Here is a 21,730-nt window from a genome sequence, read left to right as displayed (position 1 = left end):
CGGGCGGGCGGGTGCGGGCCGCTGCCCTGGAGCCGCCAGCCTTCAGCGACGACCCGAGTGCAGCGGCGCCCAGCCTCCCCCACGCCCTGTGCTCCTCCTCCGGGTAACTTCTTAGCTTCGAGAAAGTTGCATAATTCCCGAGGTCAGGAGGGACCCCTCCCCCTCCGGCTGGGCTGACTGCGGCGCGTCTGGGCTCCGAGGCGGACACCTAACTGTCTCCTCCGTGCCCCCAGCCTCCTCCTGCTCCGACTTAAAATAAAGGGCCGATCCTGTGTCCTTTCTCCTGCAGAAGATGAATCCGTCCTCGGCGCCCCCTCCGCTCCCGCCGCCCGGGCAGCAAGTGATCCACGTCACGCAGGACTTGGACACGGACCTCGAAGCCCTCTTCAACTCTGTCATGAACCCCAAGCCCAGCTCGTGGCGGAAGAAGATCCTGCCGGAGTCCTTCTTCAAGGAGCCCGACTCGGGATCGCACTCGCGCCAGTCCAGTACCGACTCGTCGGGCGGCCACCCGGGGCCCAGGCTGGCCGGCGGCGCCCAGCACGTCCGCTCGCACTCGTCGCCCGCATCCCTGCAGCTGGGCACCGGCGCGGGCGCGGCGGGCAGCCCGGCGCAGCAGCACGCTCACCTTCGCCAGCAGTCCTACGACGTGACCGACGAGCTGCCGCTGCCCCCGGGCTGGGAGATGACCTTCACGGCCACTGGCCAGAGGTACTTCCTCAAGTAAGTCACCCTGCGGCCGAGGGGTCTCAGCGAAGATGCCGGGCGCGCGCTTTCGTGTGTGTGTGTGTGTGTGTGTGTGTGTGTGTGTGTGTGTGTGTGTGTGCGCGTGTGCGTGAAAGAGAGGAAGAGAGCGAGAGAGAGGGAGAGGGAGAGGGACAGAGAGTTCGTGTTTTCCCCCAAAGATCAGGAAAGCTAGAAGTAAGGAGTGAATTTCGGAGTTGGGCTTGTCTCCTGAGGGATCAGATGCAGGGAAATGTCTGGTGGAGTTTATCCACAGTCCGCGAAGTCCCAGAGAGTCAGAACACAGAAACTCCTAAATTTAAGAACTAAAAGAAGGTGATTTTGCCCGGAATCCAGACCGTAGGCCCTTAGCCCTTTCTCCGCTGCACTACCTACCTTAAGTCAGTCAGCCCGAGCCAGGTCAGACTCCAGGATAGAAGAGAGAAAAGAGAAAAGTTGGGCCATTGGGAAGAAGAGGGTGTTTCGGTGGAGTGGGTGGTCTGCGGGCCCTTAGCTTTTTAGGAAAAGCTGGCTGGAAGGGTGAGTACTGTGGGGTAGACCTTACTGCTCCCACCTGGGTGATGTCGGCCAAGCAGCAGTGATGTAATCAGCCATTGATGAAGTAGTTGTGGGCTGGGCCCGCCAACTGTGTGGAAATTGGGTCAAGATTCTGTTACGTCATTCTTTGGTCACCTAAAATACCATCAAATCAGAAGCCTGCTTTTGTTACTTCTCTTCTCTGTGTTGCAGCTTTTTAAAATTTTTACTTTTTTTATTTTTTGAGACAGGGTTTCTCTATATAGTTTTGGCTGGTCTTGAGCTCATCATGTAGCCCAGGATGGCCTCAAACTTTAAGTGATCCTCCTGCTTCAGCCTTCTGAGTGTTGGGATTTCATTCGTGCACCACCATGCCCAGCAACTTTTGATGTAATGAATTTTACAGTAGATTTGAATTTCTGAATTAGACTCTACAGGAAAAAGTTTCAAACAGAAGAGGAAATTGTTTCAATTGTGGTACCCTAAGATCATTACATTCCTGTGGAGAAACCAAGCTGGAACTTGAAATGTAACCAGTGAGGTCATAGGGTCAGGCTATCAAAGGCCTGAAAGAAGACGCGCCCACTGGACCACTTGGTCTGGGGTTGTCTGCATTTGGCTTGCATTCGCTGCCAACAAGGAAAAGGGCTAAGAAAGAACTTGCCTGAGAGTTCATTTTCAAGCCTGTATTTCTTTGGCCTGGAGTAGCCTTAGTTCAAGAAGTCCAAAATGTGAAGACATTATGTGTTATTTTAAAAGTTTAATCAAGATCTTCTTGGGCACTGGTGTTTGGTACCTTGCTGGGAGAGGACCGAGGATGCCATGCAGGGATGGGTGTAGTTCCTTACAGCCACCTTTGACTCATGCTGGTGACCAGTTCTTGTTTCTTTCCCTTCCCTAAGCTGTTGACATCTTGTGTAGTTGTGTTTTTGTTTCTGGGGTTGGCACACTTCTGAGACACTGCCCTGAGACGGCCTTGGTGGTGGTTTATTCTGAAGTTGGTCTGCTCTGGGTTTTTGAGCCATGGTCATAGTGTAGACCTGTGCTTAGTGCTCTGGTTTCTAAGTGGCTGGTAGGAGTGACAATAACATGACATTTCCTAAATGTGATGATACTGTCCTAAGGAGTAGAATTAATTTCCCTCTCTTCTCTTTCTCATTTTTTCCTTTCTTTTTTTTTAATTGATTTAAGTTTATTGGTACCTTTGAGGCATACATCATGATCACATTCATTGTAGGCCCTTTTTTTTTTTCTTTTGAAGTGCTGGGGACTGAACCAGAACCTTCGCACTGACCTATATCCTAGCCCTGTTTTATTTTGAGGTGGGCTCCGGGCGTGGGGATTGAGCTCAGTGGCACAGCGCAAGGTTGTGAGTTCGATTCCCGGTACTGGGGGAAAAAAAAAAAAAAACAACAAAACTGAAGAAATGGGCTGGATGTCACTAAGTTGCCCTGGCTGGGTTCGAACTTGTGTTCCTCCTGCCCCAACCTCCTGAGTACTGGGATCACAGGCATGTGCCACCGTGCCCAACCTCAGATGATTTTTAAACTGTTTATGAATACACACGTGTATATGGTATATGGTAAATGTAGATATGATAATTGCTGGGCATGATGATGCATGCCTGTAATCCCAGCACTGGAGGCTGAGGCAGGAGGATCACCATGAATTCATGGCCAGCCTGGACTACATAGTAAGACCCTGTCTCAAAAAATATTATTACAAGTATGAAATAAAAGCCAAGCTTACCTGATATCTGTGGAAAGCTAAATGAAAAAGACCACAAAACAAAAATTATTTCTATAAATCTGTTTCAAATGATTAGAGTAAACCAGAACTGTTTGTGACATGATAAAAATTGAAGTTTGCCTCTGGTTTAGAGAAGTTGCTGTGATACTCTGCCCGTCTCCCCTCCACTACTCCCGCCGAATACAACTTCATTTCACTTAGAGAAGTCGAAGAAGATGACAGCTGAAAAGCCTGCAGTAAACTGGCATAATCTGTTCTATCCACGGAAAGTTTTGTCCAAGTGAATAGGAGAATCTAAGAAATGAAGTCATTGTGGTTGACTATTGTCTTTCAGAATAGGCAATCTGCCAGGAGTTCTCTGAAGTTTCTCTTAGTTTTATTTATTTATGTTTTGGTATTGGTAATCAAACTCAGGGCCTTGCACTTGCCAGGCAAGCACTGTGCTGCTGAGCTATATCCCCAGCCCCTAAGTTTCTTTTAGAGCTTTGTTTAAAGTTTGAAAGTAAGTTTGAAGAAAATAAAGTGTATGGGTTTTTATTTGTTTGAGACAGCATTTCACTATAGCCCAGATTGTCCTGCAAGTCTTGGTAATCCTTTCTGCCTCAGACTCCAGAACACTGGGATTATAGCATAAACCCCGATGCCTAGCTGGAACCAATTAAATATATACCACACTTTGTTTTACAGCCTCCAAAAGCAGTGGTTTTTTTTTTTTTTTTTGGTACCAGAAATTGAACTCAGGACCTTGTGCATGCTAGGCAGGCTCTTATGCTGCCGAGCTATATCTCCAACCCTTTTATTTGTCTTTTTGAGCAGTTCTTGCTGGTCTTGAGCTCACTTTGCAGCTCAGGCTGGTCTCGAACTCACAATGATCCTCCTGCCTCAGCCTCCCAAGTGCTGGGATTATAGGCATACGCCACCACACCTGATGAGTATTTTTTGTAAAGGCAGTGTGTTTTAGTGGATTAAGTAGAAGCTTGAGAAATGATGCCAACTGACCCTGACATAATTTTCTTAAAATCTATTACCTGGTGCCATTATCTGTGAAATGGGGCTGGCAGAAGAATCCTGTGCTCTACTCTGCTGAGAAGTAGGAGCTGTGTGGATCAGAAATCAAAGGAATTTAGAATTGACAAGGATCAATTTTTGCCTTTTTTGGACTGGAAAAGGGAGGCCAGCAAAGGCTAAGGGCGTGAGTGTGGGAAAGTCCTGCAGTGGTTAGTGGTGGACCCTGAACTGGAGCGCTCTTAGTTTCCTCTCCCCCCCTCTGCCCTGCGCCCTGTCACTTCCCTCGCTGAACAATGAGCTTTACGGGAAGCACAGCTCGACATCCAAGAAGCTTGAAAAAGTCTTTTGTCATTTCTCAGGTAAGACTGTTCCCTGGTATACTGTGAAGCCGCTTTGGGGACCTCACAAAATTGCCTTTCCTGTGCATTCGCACCTTTTCTGTGTGTTCTGGTGTTAGGACCCTGGCTAGGAAAGGAAAACCTCAGAGAAGTCTCCTGTGATTCCACTCCTCCTGGGGGCCCACAGCTTAGCCTGTGCTGCGCAACAGCCTGGCACCTTAACTCTGATTGCTGAGCACATTGTAGGGTTTTGTTTTTTTTTTTTTTTGAGACAGGGTCTGGTTATGCAGTTCAGGCTGTCCTTGAACTCACTTTTTAGCTCAGGCCAGCCTGTAACTTCTGGCAGTCCTCCTGCCTCAGCCTCCCAAGTGCTGGGATTATGGGTGTGTGCCCCCATGCCTGGCCACATTGCATTTTCGAAGTTTCTGGTTAAAATAGAGTACTTTTTTTTGGTACTGGGAATTGAACTCAGGACCTTCCCCTTGCCAGGCAGGTGCTTGTGCCGCTGAGCTATCTCCTTGGCTAGAATTCTTTTTTATGAGTAGGCCTGTGACACATAACTAGCACATGCATTGTGGAGAATTGGTACATGCACATACAGTGTAGCATCTTGAGTCTTTGTGTTTTCCCTTCATGCCCCTCCCTTGGAATACATGCATTTTGTACATAAGCCAGAAAACGTAATTTTTTTTTTTTTTTTGAGGCAGGGTCTCACTGTGCAGTTCAGGCTGGCCTGGAGCTCATTTTGTAGCCCAGGATGGGCTCGAACTCACAACGATCCTCCTGCCTCAGCCTCCCGAGTGCTGGGATTACAGGTGTGTGCCACTATGCCCAGCAAGAAAACGGAATTTTAAAGAAGAAAATAATCTTGTTTCAGTAGAATTTTCGCATTTATACTACAGATGGGGCACTTTAGTGAGTAACATAACTCTGTAAGAAAAGGTTATGTCCTTCCTGTTCTTTCATAAATTTGTAGCTATAGCATTTGGCTTCACTCCTAATTTTTAGTAATAATTTTAATGTTCTGCCTTTTCTGACATTTGTGTAAAAATTCTGTCAAGGAGACCTTTACACTTGGTGACAAACGCTGTAGGATAGAAGGATTTTTGTTAGCAAGATGGTTTCCTTTACCTCTGGGCTCACAGAAAAGACCTTTTAATTTTTGTCAAAACTGTTGCTATATTTAATTCTTAGACTATTACCTTTGTAACTAGTTGAAATATAGTTTTACCACATTTATTTATTTGTTTATTTGGTTTACTAATTTAAAGCTTCTAATATGAAGCGATAATATAGTTCCTTAGTTTTCTTTTTTCGGTCTCAAGTTTGTTATTGATTTTTATTGTCCCAGGGTACTGAATTATATCCCTAGTCCTTTTTAAAGTTTTTTATTTTTTTTTATTTTTTTATTTTTTTGGTTTTTCTCCGGTACCGGGAACCGAATAAAGTTTTTAAATTTCAAAACAAGTGTCTTGCTAAATTGTTCAGATTGGGCTCAAAGTCATAATCCTTCTGCCTCAAGCTCTCAGAGTGCTAACATTATAGGCCTGGATTTAAGTTATTTTGCCTGGATTTAAATATTTTGTTAGGTCACCTCTGGTTTTTTTGTGTGTGTGTGTGCTGGGACTTGAACACAGGACTTGGCACTTGCCAGGCAGGCACTTATGCCACTGAGCTAGATCCCCTGTTACTTTTTGTCAACTTTTGATACCATTATATTTCTTCATTTAACATTTTATAAGTCAGTGATGTTTAGATTGCCTCCCATTCACTTTGTTTCTTGTCTTGTTTTTTGTTTTTTTTGAGACAAGGGCTCAATTATGTATGAGGAGTGAATTTGAAATAATAAAAATCTATTGCCATTAACCCCCTCAAAATACTTCCCCTTGCTCTGACCACACTTACCATACTGTTCTTGCCACTGTGTGAAGTCGTTGGGAAGTCCTCGCTTCGGTTCTTCTGAGCTGTGATCAGAAATAAGGTGAAGCTGCCGCTGACCACTGTCCATCAGGCTCTAAAAGCGTTACGGTGCCTTCTCAACCTCTTGGTAACTGCATCTGGCACCGTGGGACGCCTGGCTCTTCCCCAAGTCAAAACGACTGTGAAAGGTTAATGTTTTGAATCAGTCACTAAAGACACTCCACTGAAGAGGCTCCAGGACTGCCTCCGAAGGCGGCAGGAACGGTGAGAGGTGTGTGGAAGTGCAGGGGAGTGTCTGGAGGAGGAAGCAATGGCAGTGTTTCATTTACTGTAATAATTTTAAAAAATTTTTAATCCTACCTTTTCTTTTTGGCTGCACTGAACTTATGATCCTCCTGTGTTGATCTCTTGATTGCCGGGTTCACTTTTTGCCAGTGATACTTTAACATTGCTGGAGCCTTGACCCCAACCCATACGTGTGCTTTGCCCAAAAGGTGACCGTCTTATTCATACGTAATGCTTTTTTTTTTTCCCTATGTTGTTTTGAATCAGGGTCTCCCTATGTAGTCTAGCTGGCCTCGAACTCACTGTGTAGCCCAGGTAGGCCCCGAACTTGCTGCAGTCCCCCTGCTGCAACCTCCCGAGTGCTGGGATCACAGGTATGCGCCAGTCCGTAGGCAACGTTAATATGGTTGCAATTCTGTGAAATGATTTATTGCCTTGTGTGTTAGGATTAGATTTTCAATTTACACGTTGGATCTGGTGTTAAGACTTGTAGGCCCGTTCAAAGAATGAAAATATAGCACCAAGGTCAAATTGATTTTTAATTCTTATTCATCAGTTGTCTAAATTTGTGTCACATTGTGTGTGTATGGTTGGGGTGCTGGGGATGAACCTCAGGGCTTGTGCACTGAGCTCCATCCTGAGCCCTTTGTTTTAGGTTTTGTTTTGAGATCTCGCTAGGTTGCCCTGGCTGAGTTTGAACTTGGGATCCTCCTTCCACAGCCTCCTAGAGCACTGGAATTACAGGCGTGTACCACTATACCTAGCAAATGAGGCCCTGTCTCAGAAAACAAACAAAAAAACCCCAAAAGCAAGCAAACAAACAAACAAAAATTGTTCCCAGTGTATTTCTTAAGTAGTTTTTTTTGGTACCAAGAGTTAAACTCAGAACCTTGCGCTTGCTGGGCATGCACTCTGCCACTGAGCTGCATCCCTGGCTTATTTCTTTTAGAAGATGTTTTGAATGACCCTCCTGTTTCCGTGGAGGGTCTTTTTTGCCACTGAACAACCTACTGCCTTGGTTCCCTTGTCTGTAAAAGGAGGACACAAATATCTATCCGCATGGTGGCTTGAAAGATTACATAACATTTAATTTTTTTTTTGTGTGTGTGTGTGTGTGTTTTGTTTTTTTGAGACAGGGTCTCACTGTGCAATTCAGACTGGTCTTGAGCTCACTTTGTAGTCCAGGCTGGCCTTGGATTTGAGGCAGTCCTCCTGCCCCAGCCTCTCGAGTGCTGGGATTACAGGTGTGCGCCACTGCGCCCGGCTAGATAATGTGCTCATTGCATCTGACACGTGTGTAGTGAATGCTCAAGTTAGTTCTTGCCTGCCTTCCCTCTTCCACCTCATGCGCACCATCTGTCTGGCCAAAGCAGATGCAGAAGCCCTGGTGACAGACTAAGGTGAGCTTTGACTCCTGTGTGTAGCTCCGGGTATGAACGACAACTTGGACCTGGAGTTCAAAGTCAATTTTCAAAGTTAAAAATAAGGATTTAGAGTCAGTCTTAATCTCAGCCCTTGGGAGGCTGGGACAGGAGGTTCACTTCGGGTTCAAGGCCAGCCTGGGCTACGTAGCAAGTTCAAGGACAGCCTAGACTATAGAGCAAGACCCTATCTCAAAAAACCAAAAAAAAAGAGTCAGTCATGTAATTTTAATTTTTATTTATTTATTCATTCATTTATTTATATTTTGGGTTTTTTTTTTGTGGTACTGGGGATTGAATTTAGGGCCTTGTGCATGCTAGGCAATCACTTTACCACTGAGCTACATCCCCAGCCCTATTTTTGTTTTTTTGAGACCAGGTCTTGCTATGTAGTTTAGGCTGGCCTTGAACTTGTGATGATCCTCCTGCCTCAGGCTCCTGAGTGCTGGGATTCCAGGTATGCGCCACCATGCCTGGCTACAATCTTATTTAAAAAAAACCTAAGCAGAGCCAGGCATGGTGACGCATGCCTGTAATCCCAGCACTCAGGAAGCTGAGGCAAGAGGAGGGAGGCTGAGGCAGGAGGATTGCTGAGTATTGGAGGCCAGCCTGGCCTACAAAGAGAGTTCAAGGCCAGCCTGAACTGCATAGCGAGACCCTGTCTCAGAAAGACAAGACGAAACAAACAGAAAGCAACCTAAGCAGGCATGTGTGGTATAATTGTCTCTGCCTTTCATGGGCAAAGGATACCCAGCCCTCTGAAGAGTGTCTGCTTTTTAGTTTTGTGGACTGACTTGTAGTTGGGCCATTTTATGTGGGGCTGGAGAGAAAGGAGTTGGGGAAGGGGGACAGGTGGAGGGAGGTTATTGTGTGTATGTGTGCGTGTGCTTGTGTGCGCGCGCGCGTGTGTGTGTGTGTGTGTGTGTGTGTGTGGTGCGTGCTGGGGATTGAACTCAGGCCCTTTGCTACTACCCTTTTTTAAAATATCTTTTATTTTTATTTATTTATTTATTTATCTATCTATCTATCTATCTATCTATCTATCTTTTTGAGACAGGGTCTTGCTATGAAGTTGAGGCTGGTCTTGAGCTCACTTTGTAGCCCAGGCTGGCCTTGAACTCTCTTTGCTCCTCCTGCCTCAGCCTCCCAAGTGCTGGGATTACAGGAGTGCGCCACCATGCCTGGCTCTAAAATATTTTTTATTTTGAGAGTCTCATTAAGTTCCCCAGGATGGGATCAAACTTGGAATTCTCCTGCCTCAGCCTCCCAAAGTGCAGAACATTGACATTTGCTTGTGGCTGAGAGCTAAGTCAGTGCTTCTTGAGACAGCACAGAATCGCATGTGTACGGAGACTTTCTCTTTATACCCTTGGATGATTGTACATTTACTCTTTCTTTAACCTTTCCAGTGATCCAGTGAATAGATACATACTGTATCCTACTGTTGAGGAAACTGAGGCTTATGAGGTAGAGTAGATTTACTAGAGTTGTGGAACCAGTGTCTGGCAGAGATGGGATTGGAATCACTGGATTCTAGCACCCATGTGCCCTAACACCACGCTGTCTCATGCCAGTTGCATGCCTGTACTATTAAGCCCTAGGAGTGTGCTTGGTGACAGATCCCTGCAGTGCAGACTGACCGTGGGAGTTTGCCTCTGACCCGGGTCTGGGATGGTCATAGTTGGAGGTCTCACTGCTGATGAAAACCACAAACCAACCAGGGATGGAGCATGCACCTACAGTGCTTGTTCGTACCTTTCTTCCCTCCTTCCCTCCTTCCCCTTCCCCTCCCTCCCTCCCTTTCTTTTTCTGGGGGGGCGCGTTGAGACAGGGTCTCACTGTGTAGTTCAGGCTGGCCTCGAACTCTCAATGACCCTCGTGCCTCAGCCTCCTGAGTGCTTTCTGTTACAGGCGCGCACCACCGTGCCTGGCTATTTTATTTTCATCCAGATTCCCACCAGGAATAAATCTACCTTAGTTGCAGAAAACACAGGGGTGAGGACAGATGATAGTCACCGTGCGGGTCTAGTCCCTGTCAGGACTAGGCACTCTGCTGATGACATGTTGACAAGGGCAGTGAGATAAAATAGTTTCAAGAGGAAGAAGAGCCATGGGTTTCCCTTTGCCCTCATAATCATGGACACGATTGAAAATAAATAACCGTGGCCGAGCTTTGAGGCCTGGTATGCTGACAAATTAAGATTTATGGGGATTACAGCCTTGTATTTCATTTTCTTTTTCCTCTTCCTTTCTCAATTAAATACTCAGCCTCAAGAGTGGGTGATGGGAAGGAAAATTACCAGCCAAACTAGGGATAGTGGTGGGTTTTTTTTGTTTTTGTTTTTGGTACTGGGAATTGAACTGGAGATTTATTGAGCTACATCCCCAGCCACTTTTTATTTTGAGAAAGGGTCTTGCTAAGTTGCCCTGGCTGGGCTCAAACTTGTGATTTTCCTGCTTCAGCTTCCCAAGAGTACTGGGCTTGCAGGTGTGCCCCACCGTGCCCAATTAGGGGACTGTGTTTTTAAAGTGATTTGGAGGACTGAGCAGTGATGTAATGGCTTCTTACTGGAGGACAGTTTCTGAGGGGATGGCCACTCTGCTGGCCTTTGAGAGACCATGAGGATTTTCATGCATAAATTTTTTTTTTTTTTTGTCTTTTTAAGACAGGGTCTCGCTGTACAGTTCAGGCTGGCCTCGAGCTTACTTTGTAGCCCAGGTTGGGCTCAAACTCGTGGTGCCCTTCCTGCCTCAGCCTTCCACGTGCTGGGATTACAGGGCACGCCGGGCTCCATGCACTGCTTTCCAAAGTGTATTCTTTGGAACCCCAGTCCTTTCAGAACCTCTGGGGTTCTTGGAGCAGTAGGTTTGGGATCTGTGTTCTGGTCCTTCCTTGGAGATAACTGAGCCACACCCCCGGTCCTTGTTTATTTTGTTTTTACTAAATTTTGTGACAGAGTCTTGTTATGTCTGCCAAATTGCCCAGGCTTCGAGTGTGGTGGCACACCCCTGTAATCCCAGCACTCAGGAGGCCGAGGCAGGAGAATTGTGGTGAGTTCGAGACCAGCCTGGGCTACAAAGTGAGCTCAAGGTCAGCCTGAAGTGCATAGCGAGACCCTGTCTCAAAGAAAAAAAAAAAAAAAAAAAAAAAAAAAATTGCCCAGGCGTGGCTGGATCTTGTGACCTTCCTGCCTCAGCTTCTTTGTGTGTTGGGATTACGGCCCTGCACCACCGTGCCTACCTAATGATTTCTTCCTTACTGCACTGTAACCCCACGAGGGCAAGAATGGCGTTTTTCCTGTGGGGCGTTATGTAATCTGAGTGCAGGGCTCGGGCCTTTGCATTCGTGCTTGCACTCTGGAACTCCTCCTGGTAGCTGCTGGGCTCAGGCCTGGCTTCTTCGTGCCTGTGCCTCTTGGGCCAGGTGTTCAGAATCAGGCCCAGATACCGAATGCAGTGGAGGAAACGACGGAGGAAAAGAACGGGTGTTCAGAGGTATCTGTGCGGGTGGCTGGACACAAATGGAGACTGGGAAACTGAAAGGACGTGGGTGAGTGAGCGGACCGGCCGGAAGTGGGCAGGGTATGTTTCTCCAGCCAAGATGTGCGTGGCCTTTCCTGGATTGGTGGTTGGCAAGTGATTATGGGTCCCATTGGAGCTGTGGAACCTCAGGTTGAGTATGCTCACCTTTGGCTGTTAAATAGCCGTATCCTCATCTCTTAAATTTTGCGATACATCAATCCTGGCTTTGTCTGACTAGCATAGGACCCACCACCGTCCCTGTGTGGAAATCTTCCTAGATGTTTAGGAGAGTCTGAAAACAATAGAATAGAGTTTTTCATAGCAGTTCATCAATCCATTTTCTTGTTTTTTTTTTTTTTTTTTTTTTTGTTTGTTTTTTCTGGTACCAGGAATCGAACTCACGATGCCAGGTGCTGCTGAGCTAAATCCCCAGCCCCTGTTTTTTCTTTTTTTTTTTTGAGGCAAGGTTTCAATATTCAGTTCAGGCTGACCCTGAACTCACTTTGTAGCCCAGGCTGGCCTCAGATTGGCAACGATCCTCCTGCCTCAGTCTCCTGAGTGCTGGGATTACAGAGGTACGCTGCCATGCCCGGCCTCACCTAGCCACTTTCCATCATGGATCCATCCATTTGCCGTGCTTTCATTGAGCAAGTGAGACTCCCGACTCTGCTTTGCAGGTTAGTGGACCGTGGGCCACCCGGACCTGGCCCGTCCGCGCTGCGGCTGCCATTTCTGCTTGTGAGTGGACAGTGCCTGGGTCTGGGTAATCCGGGAACCCTCTTGTGGGTTTGGATGGTTTTTGTGTTCCTTGTGATTTCTCTGTCGGATTGTGATTCCAGACCTGCCAAAGCCCATTCGGTCCCTGTCCCGAGGGTACCTGCTGCTGGGGCAGCGGCCTCTCTGAACTCACAAGGTGCTGGTTTTCCACTGCTTCTTTAAAATAATAAAATATTTTTTGGGGGAATAAGTGATAAATACATGTAAATGATAAAATATTTAAACACTACACAAGTGTATATTGTGGTGATGTGTCTATTCTGTCTTTCACATCCTTTTTTTTTTTTTTTGGTTTTTCTCCGGTACCGGGAACCGAACTCACGACCTTGCGCTTGCCAGGCAGGCGCTTTTGCCGCTGAGCTAAATCCCCAACCCTCTTTTTTTTTTTTTTTTGTACTTGAAATCGAACTCAGGACCTTGCCCTTGCCAGGCAGACGCTGTGCCTGCTGAGCTTTATCCCTGGCCCTCTGTCTTCCACCCTCTGTGGGTCCTTTCTGTCTCTCAGAGAAGCCGTGGGAATATGAGCGCATCCGCACGGCACACCGCGCAGGACCACGCGTGAGTGCAGCGTGCTCCCCGCGCTCTTCCACGCCTTTCCTTTGCACTTAGTAGAGCTCAGGTTTACTACCTTTTCTTTACGTAAACATTTGCTTTTTTAAGAACTACAGCCAGCCAACTGACCGTGATGGCGCACCCCTGCAGTGCCAACACTTTGGAGACTGAGGTTGTGAGTTCAAGGCCAGCCTGAACTGCAGAGCGAGACCCTGTCTCAAAAAGACCAAAAAAAAAAAAAAAACCAAAACAAAAAAACCTACAGAATATTTTCTTGTTTGGCTACACACTGTAATTTTTTTTAACTGGTCCTCTGTGGGCATTTAAATTGTTTCTTTTTTTTTTTTTTTAAATTTTATCTGAACACTGTACGTAAATCCAGTTTCTGTTCTTTTTTTGTGACAAGTCAACCAGCAGACATTGCCAGCTACACGTTCAGGAAGCAAAGTGACTAGAAGAAAATACACACGCTGGCTTGTTTTAAAAATATTTCTTTATTAAGGACTTTCTGCAAATATTAAGATCTTGAATATTTGTCTTTTTCTCAGACCCTGTGAGAAACATTTCTTGGCCTGGGTGTTCACAGACTAAAGTAGCAGCTGGGCATGGTGGCTCGTGTCTAATCCCAGTACTCAGGAAGCTGAGGCTGGAGAAGCTCCTTGAGTTCAAGACCAGCCTGGGCTACATAGTGGGTTCAAGTGGATTGTATGCCCTATACAACATAGCGAGACTCTGTTTTTGTTTTTGTTTTTTCTTTTTTTTGGTCTTTTTGAGACCGGGTCTCGCTATGCAGTTCAGGCTGACCTTGAGCTCACTTTGTAGGCAAGACTCTGTTTTTAAAAAAAGAAAAAAGACTGAGGCAGCAGTGTGATAACCCATCAAATCAGGCAAGTGATAAATGTGACTCAGATGAACAAAGGTGATTTTTAACTGACAGTTTTATTTTGGGGTTTTGTTTGAAAAGAAAAGGCTACTGTAGTTTTAGTGTGATGGAAAGTGTTTGTAGTCCCAGCATGCTGGGAGGCTGTGGTGGGAGGATTGCACTTTAGAAACGTAATCGAACCTTAAAAAAAAAAAAGAGCCAGGCTTGGTGTTTTGTGCCTATAATCCCAGCTCTTGGGAGGTTTGGTAGAGGATTGGTGCAAGTTTCAGGGCAGTTTGGGTTACATAGTGAGATTAAGACCAGCCTGAACTACAGAGCAAGACTGCCTCAAAAGACAAACAGAACAAAAGAGACATACTGATGTAGCTCAATATGAAGGCCTAGGTTTAATCTTGATATTGCAGGGAAAAAAAGCGCCAGTTGTTTTTTTTTTTAAACAAAAGTAATAGCTATTCTTATCAAAAAGCTCAGGCAGCTGGGCGTGGTGGCACAGGCCTGTGATCCCAGCACTCGGAAGGCTGAGGCAGGAGGATCCTTGTGAATTCGAGGCCACCCTGGGCTACAGAGTGAGCTCAAGCCCAGCCTGAACTGCATAGTGAGACCCTGTCTCTCACACACACACAAAAAGCTCCAACAGAATGGAAGGATGTAAAATTAAACTGCATTCCTTAGGCTTACGTACGTGTGTGTGTATATAAACCACTTGATTCTAAAAATGGCACTGGTCAGTTTTTTTTGCGTCAAGGGAGCCGGTATGTGTTTCCGCTCAGGACTGAGGTGAGTGTAGCTGTAGATTCGATTCTGTGAAAACCAGTCAGATGCTAATGGTGAGGGTGAACCTGTTGGGGTGACTGCGGCTGAGAGCAGTACTCGGCTTTGTGTAAACTGTCAGGTAGTTGATGTTTCTGGTGCTCCGACACTGGTCCGGTTTTCGAGGGCAGTCTGATGTAGGCCATACTGGAGAGAAATGGGGATAGAATTTCAATTGCAGTTTCAGAATCCCTGAGAAGTAACTGCAGTCTGTTTGCCCCCCGGGAATGAAGGTGCTCATGAGTGACTGAGTGGCGGGAAAGTTGGTGTGGAGGGGCTGGACCAGGGAAGAAATGAAACCGTTTGAAGAATAGTGAAATCACAAAAACCATGATACTAAGAGGTAAATTCGACAGACTCGGTGATGGGTTAGAGAAGGGTACTGAGGAGAGAGGTGAAATAATGATTTGCATGCTGCTAGCCGTACAAGGACATGGACCAGGCAGGGTGCCTCAGGCAGCCCTGGGAGATTTGAAAGAAGCTGAGGAATTCTTTAACAGGTTGGGTTTGACTTGAATGTAAATATCCAAAGGACCATCTGTGGTGGGAGGGGGTCTGGCACGTTAAATACGTGTATTTTTTTAGGCAGGGCTGAGGGTTGAGCCCAGGACGTGGGGCTATATTGGACAAGCCCTCCATCACTGAGCTGCGTCCTCAGCCCTATGCATGATTATTCACCTTCAGGTGTGGGTGAGAGCCCTTAGACAGACCTTATGGAGAAAGAGGTCCCTATTGACGCAGTAAGGACATGGAGAGGGAACAGCAGGGAGGTAGGAGGAAATCCAAACAGTGGCAGAGAGAGAGTTTCCAGAAGGAGGGGTGGCTCACTCTGGCGTGTTTCTCCGAGGTCAAAGAAGATGAGGCCTGGAACATGTCCAGGAAGGGCACTTGCTTTCCTGAGGTAGGACAGAGGCAGAAACCTGGGGACTAAGGTCTATTATAATTTAGCAGTTTCTTTTGGGAAAAAAAGAAAAATGAAGTAATCCTAACATTCGGGAGGCTGAGGCAGGAGGATCACTGAGAGTTCGAGGCCAGCCTGGGCTACATAGTGAGACCCTGTCTCAAAAAAACAGAAAAAAAGAATAAATGAGAATCTAGATAGATGTGGACCACATGTCCCATTCAGTCCCGTAAGTTCTGGGTAGTCTGTTGTCAAGGAGCAGTTCTCTCATTTTATAGGTCTAATGCTGTGGGAAAGGGCCACACATTTGCTTATATAAATAACCTAATAAAATGTGGTCTGAAGTCAGTGTTTTAAAACTAACCAAGGTAAGTTAGGAGATTTGTATGAAAATATTACACCAGTTGGTATGATAATCACTTGGCTATGAGGAAACTTACAGTCTCCTGGCTGTGGTGAAATATGTACGATTGCTGACACAGGACTGTTACTGCTGGGCTGCTGGGCCATGCTAAATTGCTGGCGTAGAAATAGCAGATTCTGTTTGGAGGGTATCAGTTATAAATTTACAGTGCAGAACGTTATGTAACTGTAGTTTCAGATAACTGCTTATCTTTCCTATCTTTGTTTCTGTTTGTCGGAACTGACTGAGCCCTGGCAGAGGGGATTCTGGGATTCATGCAGGTAAACTCTTGGGGCCATATTCGATTTTATCAAACCGGTGTGAGTTTGGGTACGTTCTGTACTTCAGACCTGTGGTGAAAGGGCTCTTCCGGTTCATTTCACTCATTTAGGAGCACAGGGTGGTCTTGTTACCGGTTTGGGATTTATGTAAAGATGTGAATTTAGTAGGAGGGGCTAAGAGCTGTAAAAGAAGCGGTCAGCTTAAGTGTTGCTCCTGCGTGACTGTGCTTTCTGAAGATGTGTTCTTTAGTGCAGTTGTCTACGCTTTCACCGGTCTTCGTTGTTTGTCTTGTGTGAAAAGCAAGCCTGTATATGGAGCTTTAGACAAATAGGTGTGGACTCTTCGTACCTAATTATATCATCCAAAGTATTTGGCTACTTGTACATTTTAACATAAAATCAAACTGTAAGTGTATCTTGGAGAAGAACTTGAAAGAAGGGAATGGAGCCGGGTGTGGTGGCACATGCCTGTTATCCCAGTGCTTGGGAAGCTGAGGCGGGAGGATTGTCTTGAGCTCAAAGCCAGCCTGGACTACAAAGTGATACTGTCTCAAGAAAAAAAAAAAAGAAAGGAATGGAGAAAGGATCAGTTACTTTGAATTAAGATGTAACCAAATCTATTTTTTTTTTTTTTTTTTTGGGTTTTTGGTTTTTCTCCGGTACCAGGAACTGAACTCACGACCTTGCGCTTGCCAGGCAAGCGCTTTTGCCGCTGAGCTAAATCCCCAGCCCCGTAACCAAATCTATTTTAAGTATGTAATCTCTTTCTTAGGTTTTAAATAGTTTAGTTATCCTATGTATGGCCTAAGAAGAGTTCAGTTTGAGTTATTAATCTTGCATTTCTGCATTCTGAGTGTCAAGGTGGTAAGGGCTGTGCTTTTGACTTTGGAAAGCGTAGCTCCGAGGGTTCCAAGCCGATCCGCACACAGTAGAGCCACTGTTCTTTGTATTTGTCTGTTGCTTACATTTATAACTATTGAGTAGTCGGTGATTATTAACAGATTCTTAACGGTAGGGGCAGAGTAGCGTGTAAGGTCATGAGGGACAATTCTTCGTTTTGTTTTTTTTTTGAGACAGGGTCTCGCTATGCAGTTCAGGCTGGCCTTGAGCTCACTTTGTAGCCCAGGCTGGTCTCGAACTCGCAACGATCCTCCTGCTTCAGCCTCCTGAGTGCTGGGATTACAGGTGTGCACCACCACTCCTAGCGAAGTAAAATATTTTCATCTGTCAGTTTGTAAGAACTGGGATGAAGTATTACATCCAGTCTGTATTCGTTCTCACATTTGTTCATAGACAAAAACATTGGTTTATGAAAACCAGCCAAGGGAGAAATTAAAGAAACTGTAATAAATTCTTAAAAATGTGACTATGGGGATCTGGTAAGTAGTTCAGATTGCTTTGGTTTTGTCCTGAGTGGGCTTTGAATGTGAGAAGAGTGCATGGAATTAAAAGTTGTTTTTAGAAATTCTCTCCTGTCGGGGAGGCACAGAGCTGATGAGTGGAGAAGCCAAGAACGTTGTTTGGAGGGATTTCCTCAGGAAGGAGGCGTGAGTCTTGGGAAAAGTAGGGGGTATGAATCAGGGAGGTCCAAGAAGTCCCATGCTCCTCTGCAGTCGTGAAAGCTCAGTGGGGTAGATCCAACGAATGTCCAGAAGTAGGTGACAGTGAAAGACCTTGAGATGGCTCAGGCGTCCTTCAGTACAGGACAAGGCCGGGAGTGCTGCCTGAGTTGTTTGTAGGAGGGTAGAAGAGGTGACTTTAGTTTCTTCAGTAATAGGGGAAAGCCCAGCATAATGGTGCACATCTATACCCTCATCACTTGAGAGGCTGAGGCAGGAGTATCGCTGCAAGTTTGAGGCCATAGTGAGTTTAAAGCCAGCCTGAATGGTGTAGCATTTTCCTGGAGATGACCTGATTTCACTCTTTCTTTGGCCGAATAGTATGCCATTGTGTACAGATACCACATTTTTGGTTTGCTGACACATCTAGGCTGTGTCCAGGGCCCAGCAGGCACGAGCTGGGGTGTAGGTGGATCAGAACAGTGTGATGAGATAGCGTGGCAGACTTTCTGGAGATGGGGAAGGGAGGGGTGAGGTAAAGGGGCAGATGGAAGGGGATGGAAAAGGATCAAGCGTATACCAGTACAGTGAAACAGTACCGCTCAACAGCAGCAGAACCACACAGTAACAACAGCAGCAACAGCAACAGAATCAGATGCTATTGAGGAGATGGGGCGAAAGAACCCTCCTGCCTTGTTGGTAGGGATGCACACCAGTACTGCCCCTCTTAAAATCTGTGTGGCAATTCCGCAGAAAAATTAAAAACAGAAATTCCATTTGATGCAGTTGTACCTGCCCTGGGTGTGTCCCGGAAGCAGTAAAGCCATTGCCTCGAACACTCACGGACAGACAGATAGATGCTTGGTGATCCCAGTGAGGCCCTTTGAGTTCCTGCCTCAGAGATTTTGCTCTCAAGCCTGGTCCTAGAGCCCGACTTTGAGCTGCTTCCTGCGCAAAGTCGGCTTTGGGTGAATTTAAAAACCTGTTTGTTTCATACATCAGCCGGCTGGGTCTTGCTCATAATTCCTGAACTTTGATTATGGGGGTTATTATAGGACAAGGGCTTCTTTGTAAAAGAGCATGTTTAATGCTCTGGGGTCTAGCGTGACTAGCGGATATAAATTGTATGGAAGCAATTAAATGCGAAGGAAATGTCATGTGGGCTGCATTTAAATGTACAGACTTGTGGCATTGATTTTTTTTTTTCCTATTTTTTAAACTTGTACTGAGAAGGATGGAGAGAGAAATAAAGGGAAAAAATATGGAGGGAGGGAGAGAGAAGAGGCAGGGAATCGTTTTTAATAGTTAAGAATCCAAAGTCAAAAGCTCGTTTTATGCAAAAGTCATTGCCCTTCGTATGAACTCTTTAAAAATACAAGTGTCAGGGAGTCGTACTCTAACCGGGGGATTTTCCCAGTCAGTCACCCTCATCGCAGTCGGGGCGGACACAGCAGTGGGCGATTTGGGGTGGGGGACGCAGGTGAGTAAACAGGCCTGAAGGGAGCGCCATAAATACCGCTTGTCGTTTTCTCCCCATTTTATGTTCACGGTTGCTGCCTACTTCACACAAAGTGGCTTCTCTGGATTTCTGGTGAGGAGAGCAGTGTGATTTCCCTGGCCTGCCTGGAAGGCCCTCCATCTCTGGTTGTTCTGGTACGATGTAGTCAACTTCATTTCCTCTCCAAAACCTTATTGGACCAGCCGCGTAGGAGGACTCTCCTCCTGCTCCAACTCCCCATTGTAATTTGATCTGTAGGGGTAATGGGCACTTAATCTTTTCTATTGTCCATTAAAATGTTGTTACACGAATGGGTTTATTTCATTTCCCCAGTTTGTCAGCTCTGGGAATATGGCCTTCCTGTTGTGTTGTTCTTGCTTAGCACATACTTCCTAGTGAAAATTTGAGATCAGTATTGATACTAAACATGCTGTTGAAATAATAAATGTCCCCAGGTGGTCAGGGGCAGAAATGGATACTTTTAAAAAATTTTTTTTGGTCTTTTTGAGACAGGGTCTCACTTTCCGCATCAGGCTGGGCTTGAACTCACTGTGTAGCCCAGGCTGTCCTTGAATTCGTAGTGATCCTGCGTAGTGATCCTCAGCCTCCTGAGTGCTGAGATTACAGGCATGCACCAGGATGCCTGGCTAAAAGTGGATACTTTTAGATTAGATGTAACCATTTAAATTTCCTTTCAAATTGAGTTTAGAAGTAATAGATAACTCTTGACAGTTTGCCCTGATGGAGAGTAATTATGGTTTATTTTTTTAGGACAAGAATTAAATTTTACTGCTTTATACTTGCCCAGTCCCTGGACCAAAGCCTGGCACACACAGTAGGGATTCATTCAGTTAATGTTTCCTGAAAGAAATATAAATGAGTTTTAACACTTTCTCCCTTATTTAGGCCATTTGTGATTCTTTCCTGTGCAATATTTTAGCTAATATATATTTATTGAGTGCATACTGTGTGCCACTGTGCTTAGCATAGTAGGTTCTTATAAAGTATATTTCACTTTGGAATATAACCTATTCTTTGTATTTGATTTCTTAGTTGGACTATAAATTATAAGAAATCACTTTCTCAAGCAGAACAGTGATGATCCAAGAGAGGAAAAATAGCTGGGAATAACCCATTATATTCATTTATTCCCAGATCATTTCCTCGTTGGCCTCAGTGGAAATGTACCACCCCACCCCCTTCAGAAGGTCCCAGATTGTGACCTTCACTCCGGACCTGGAGGGGTGGAGCAGGCTGTTTAGGTTTCAAAGGATTTTTCAGGATGCAGGGTCATAGGGGAATTTGAGATCTAACAAAACTGTAATTAAGCAGATTAACTGTGTCCCTAGTGAGTACAGAGATGTCCGAGGAGCTAGTTAAGTATTTAAACACTCAGGTATTTAAACACAGCCTCACATCCATTCTGAATGGTGTCACCATCACCCACAAACAAACCTGAAAGAGAACTGAACCAGATAAACCAGGGAGAATTGTTCTCCTAGGAGCGTCGCCTTCTAAACGACATATTCGTGGTTAATATTTTCACTTTAGAATGTGGCTTGAGCTCTTTTATTCTTTACGTGTCCTTTAAGGTTACACAAATTCAATAAGACATCTTTTCAGAGCCCCAAGGAGTGAGAATGCCAGGCATGGTGGCCCAGGCCTGTAATCCCAACACTCTGGGAGGCTAAGGCAGGAGGGCCCAAAGTTCAAGTGCAGCCTTGGAAGATCACCAATTTAGTGAGACCCTGTGTCAAAGCAAAAAAAAAAAAAAAAAAAAAAAAAAAAAAAAAAAAGGGCTGCTGGGCGGGGTGTGGTAGCGCATGCCTGTAATCCCAGCACTCAGGAGGCTGAGACAGGAAGATTGTTGAGTTTGAGACCAGCCTGAATTGCATAGCGAGACGCTGTCTCAAAAAGACCGCCTCCCCGCAAAAAAAAGGGCTGGTTGATGTAGTTCAGAGTGATGTAGTTCAAATCAGGTTTACTTTACTCATAAATGATGACATACTTAGATGCAGTTTTTAAAAAAAATTTTAAAGATTGCTCAAGTTATACACGGATGCATGCTTAGACACCTGGCCCAAGTGATACCTCTGCTGACTCTGCCTGGCCCTGCTCCTGTCCCCAGCAGATACGCTGCTTCTGGTCCCATCCTTAGTCCTGTGGGCGCAGAGGCCTATGGTTCCTCCCCCCACGCTGTGCTTTCGTAGCTGTCTCCACCCCTCCCCCATAACAAAATGTGTTTTTCCATGACAGTAGCTAGAGATTACTTTTTTTTTTTGGCTTTTCCCTTTCTTTTCCCCATCCCCTGATGAGATTACTAAATATATGATCCCATTGTATGGCTGTACTGCAGTTTATTTACCTGTTTGCTTAGTAATGGGACTGTTATCTTAATATATTTTGAGCTTTTTATCATCCTCAAGGGCGATTTCTAGTAATTATCCAAAGAAATGAGACTCAAGTCCAGTTATTAAAAATATATTGTAGTTGCATGATAGTTTAAATTTATGTTACGTAGGAGAGCACGACATCCGCAGAGCACTGAATCCCCAGCACACGG

General features: G+C 45.5%; 1 protein-coding gene across 1 annotated transcript in view; it reads left to right on the top strand.

Annotated features, from left to right (window-relative positions):
* Positions 1–289: 289 nt before the first annotated feature.
* The window catches only part of Wwtr1 (WW domain containing transcription regulator 1), a gene marked incomplete at its 5' end in the record, with an annotated part of 122,895 nt that continues 101,454 nt past the window's right edge, over positions 290–21,730 (top strand). Inside the window, 1 exon segment of the mRNA XM_005393000.2 lies at positions 290–723. Coding sequence (XP_005393057.1) covers positions 293–723 — 431 coding nt within the window.

This window comes from Chinchilla lanigera, unplaced genomic scaffold (genome assembly GCF_000276665.1).
Source record: "Chinchilla lanigera isolate Chin_1 unplaced genomic scaffold, ChiLan1.0 scaffold00047, whole genome shotgun sequence".
NCBI lineage: Eukaryota > Metazoa > Chordata > Mammalia > Rodentia > Chinchillidae > Chinchilla > Chinchilla lanigera.
The sequence above is the reverse complement of the archived record's forward strand: the minus strand, read 5'-3'. Positions and strand labels throughout refer to the sequence as shown.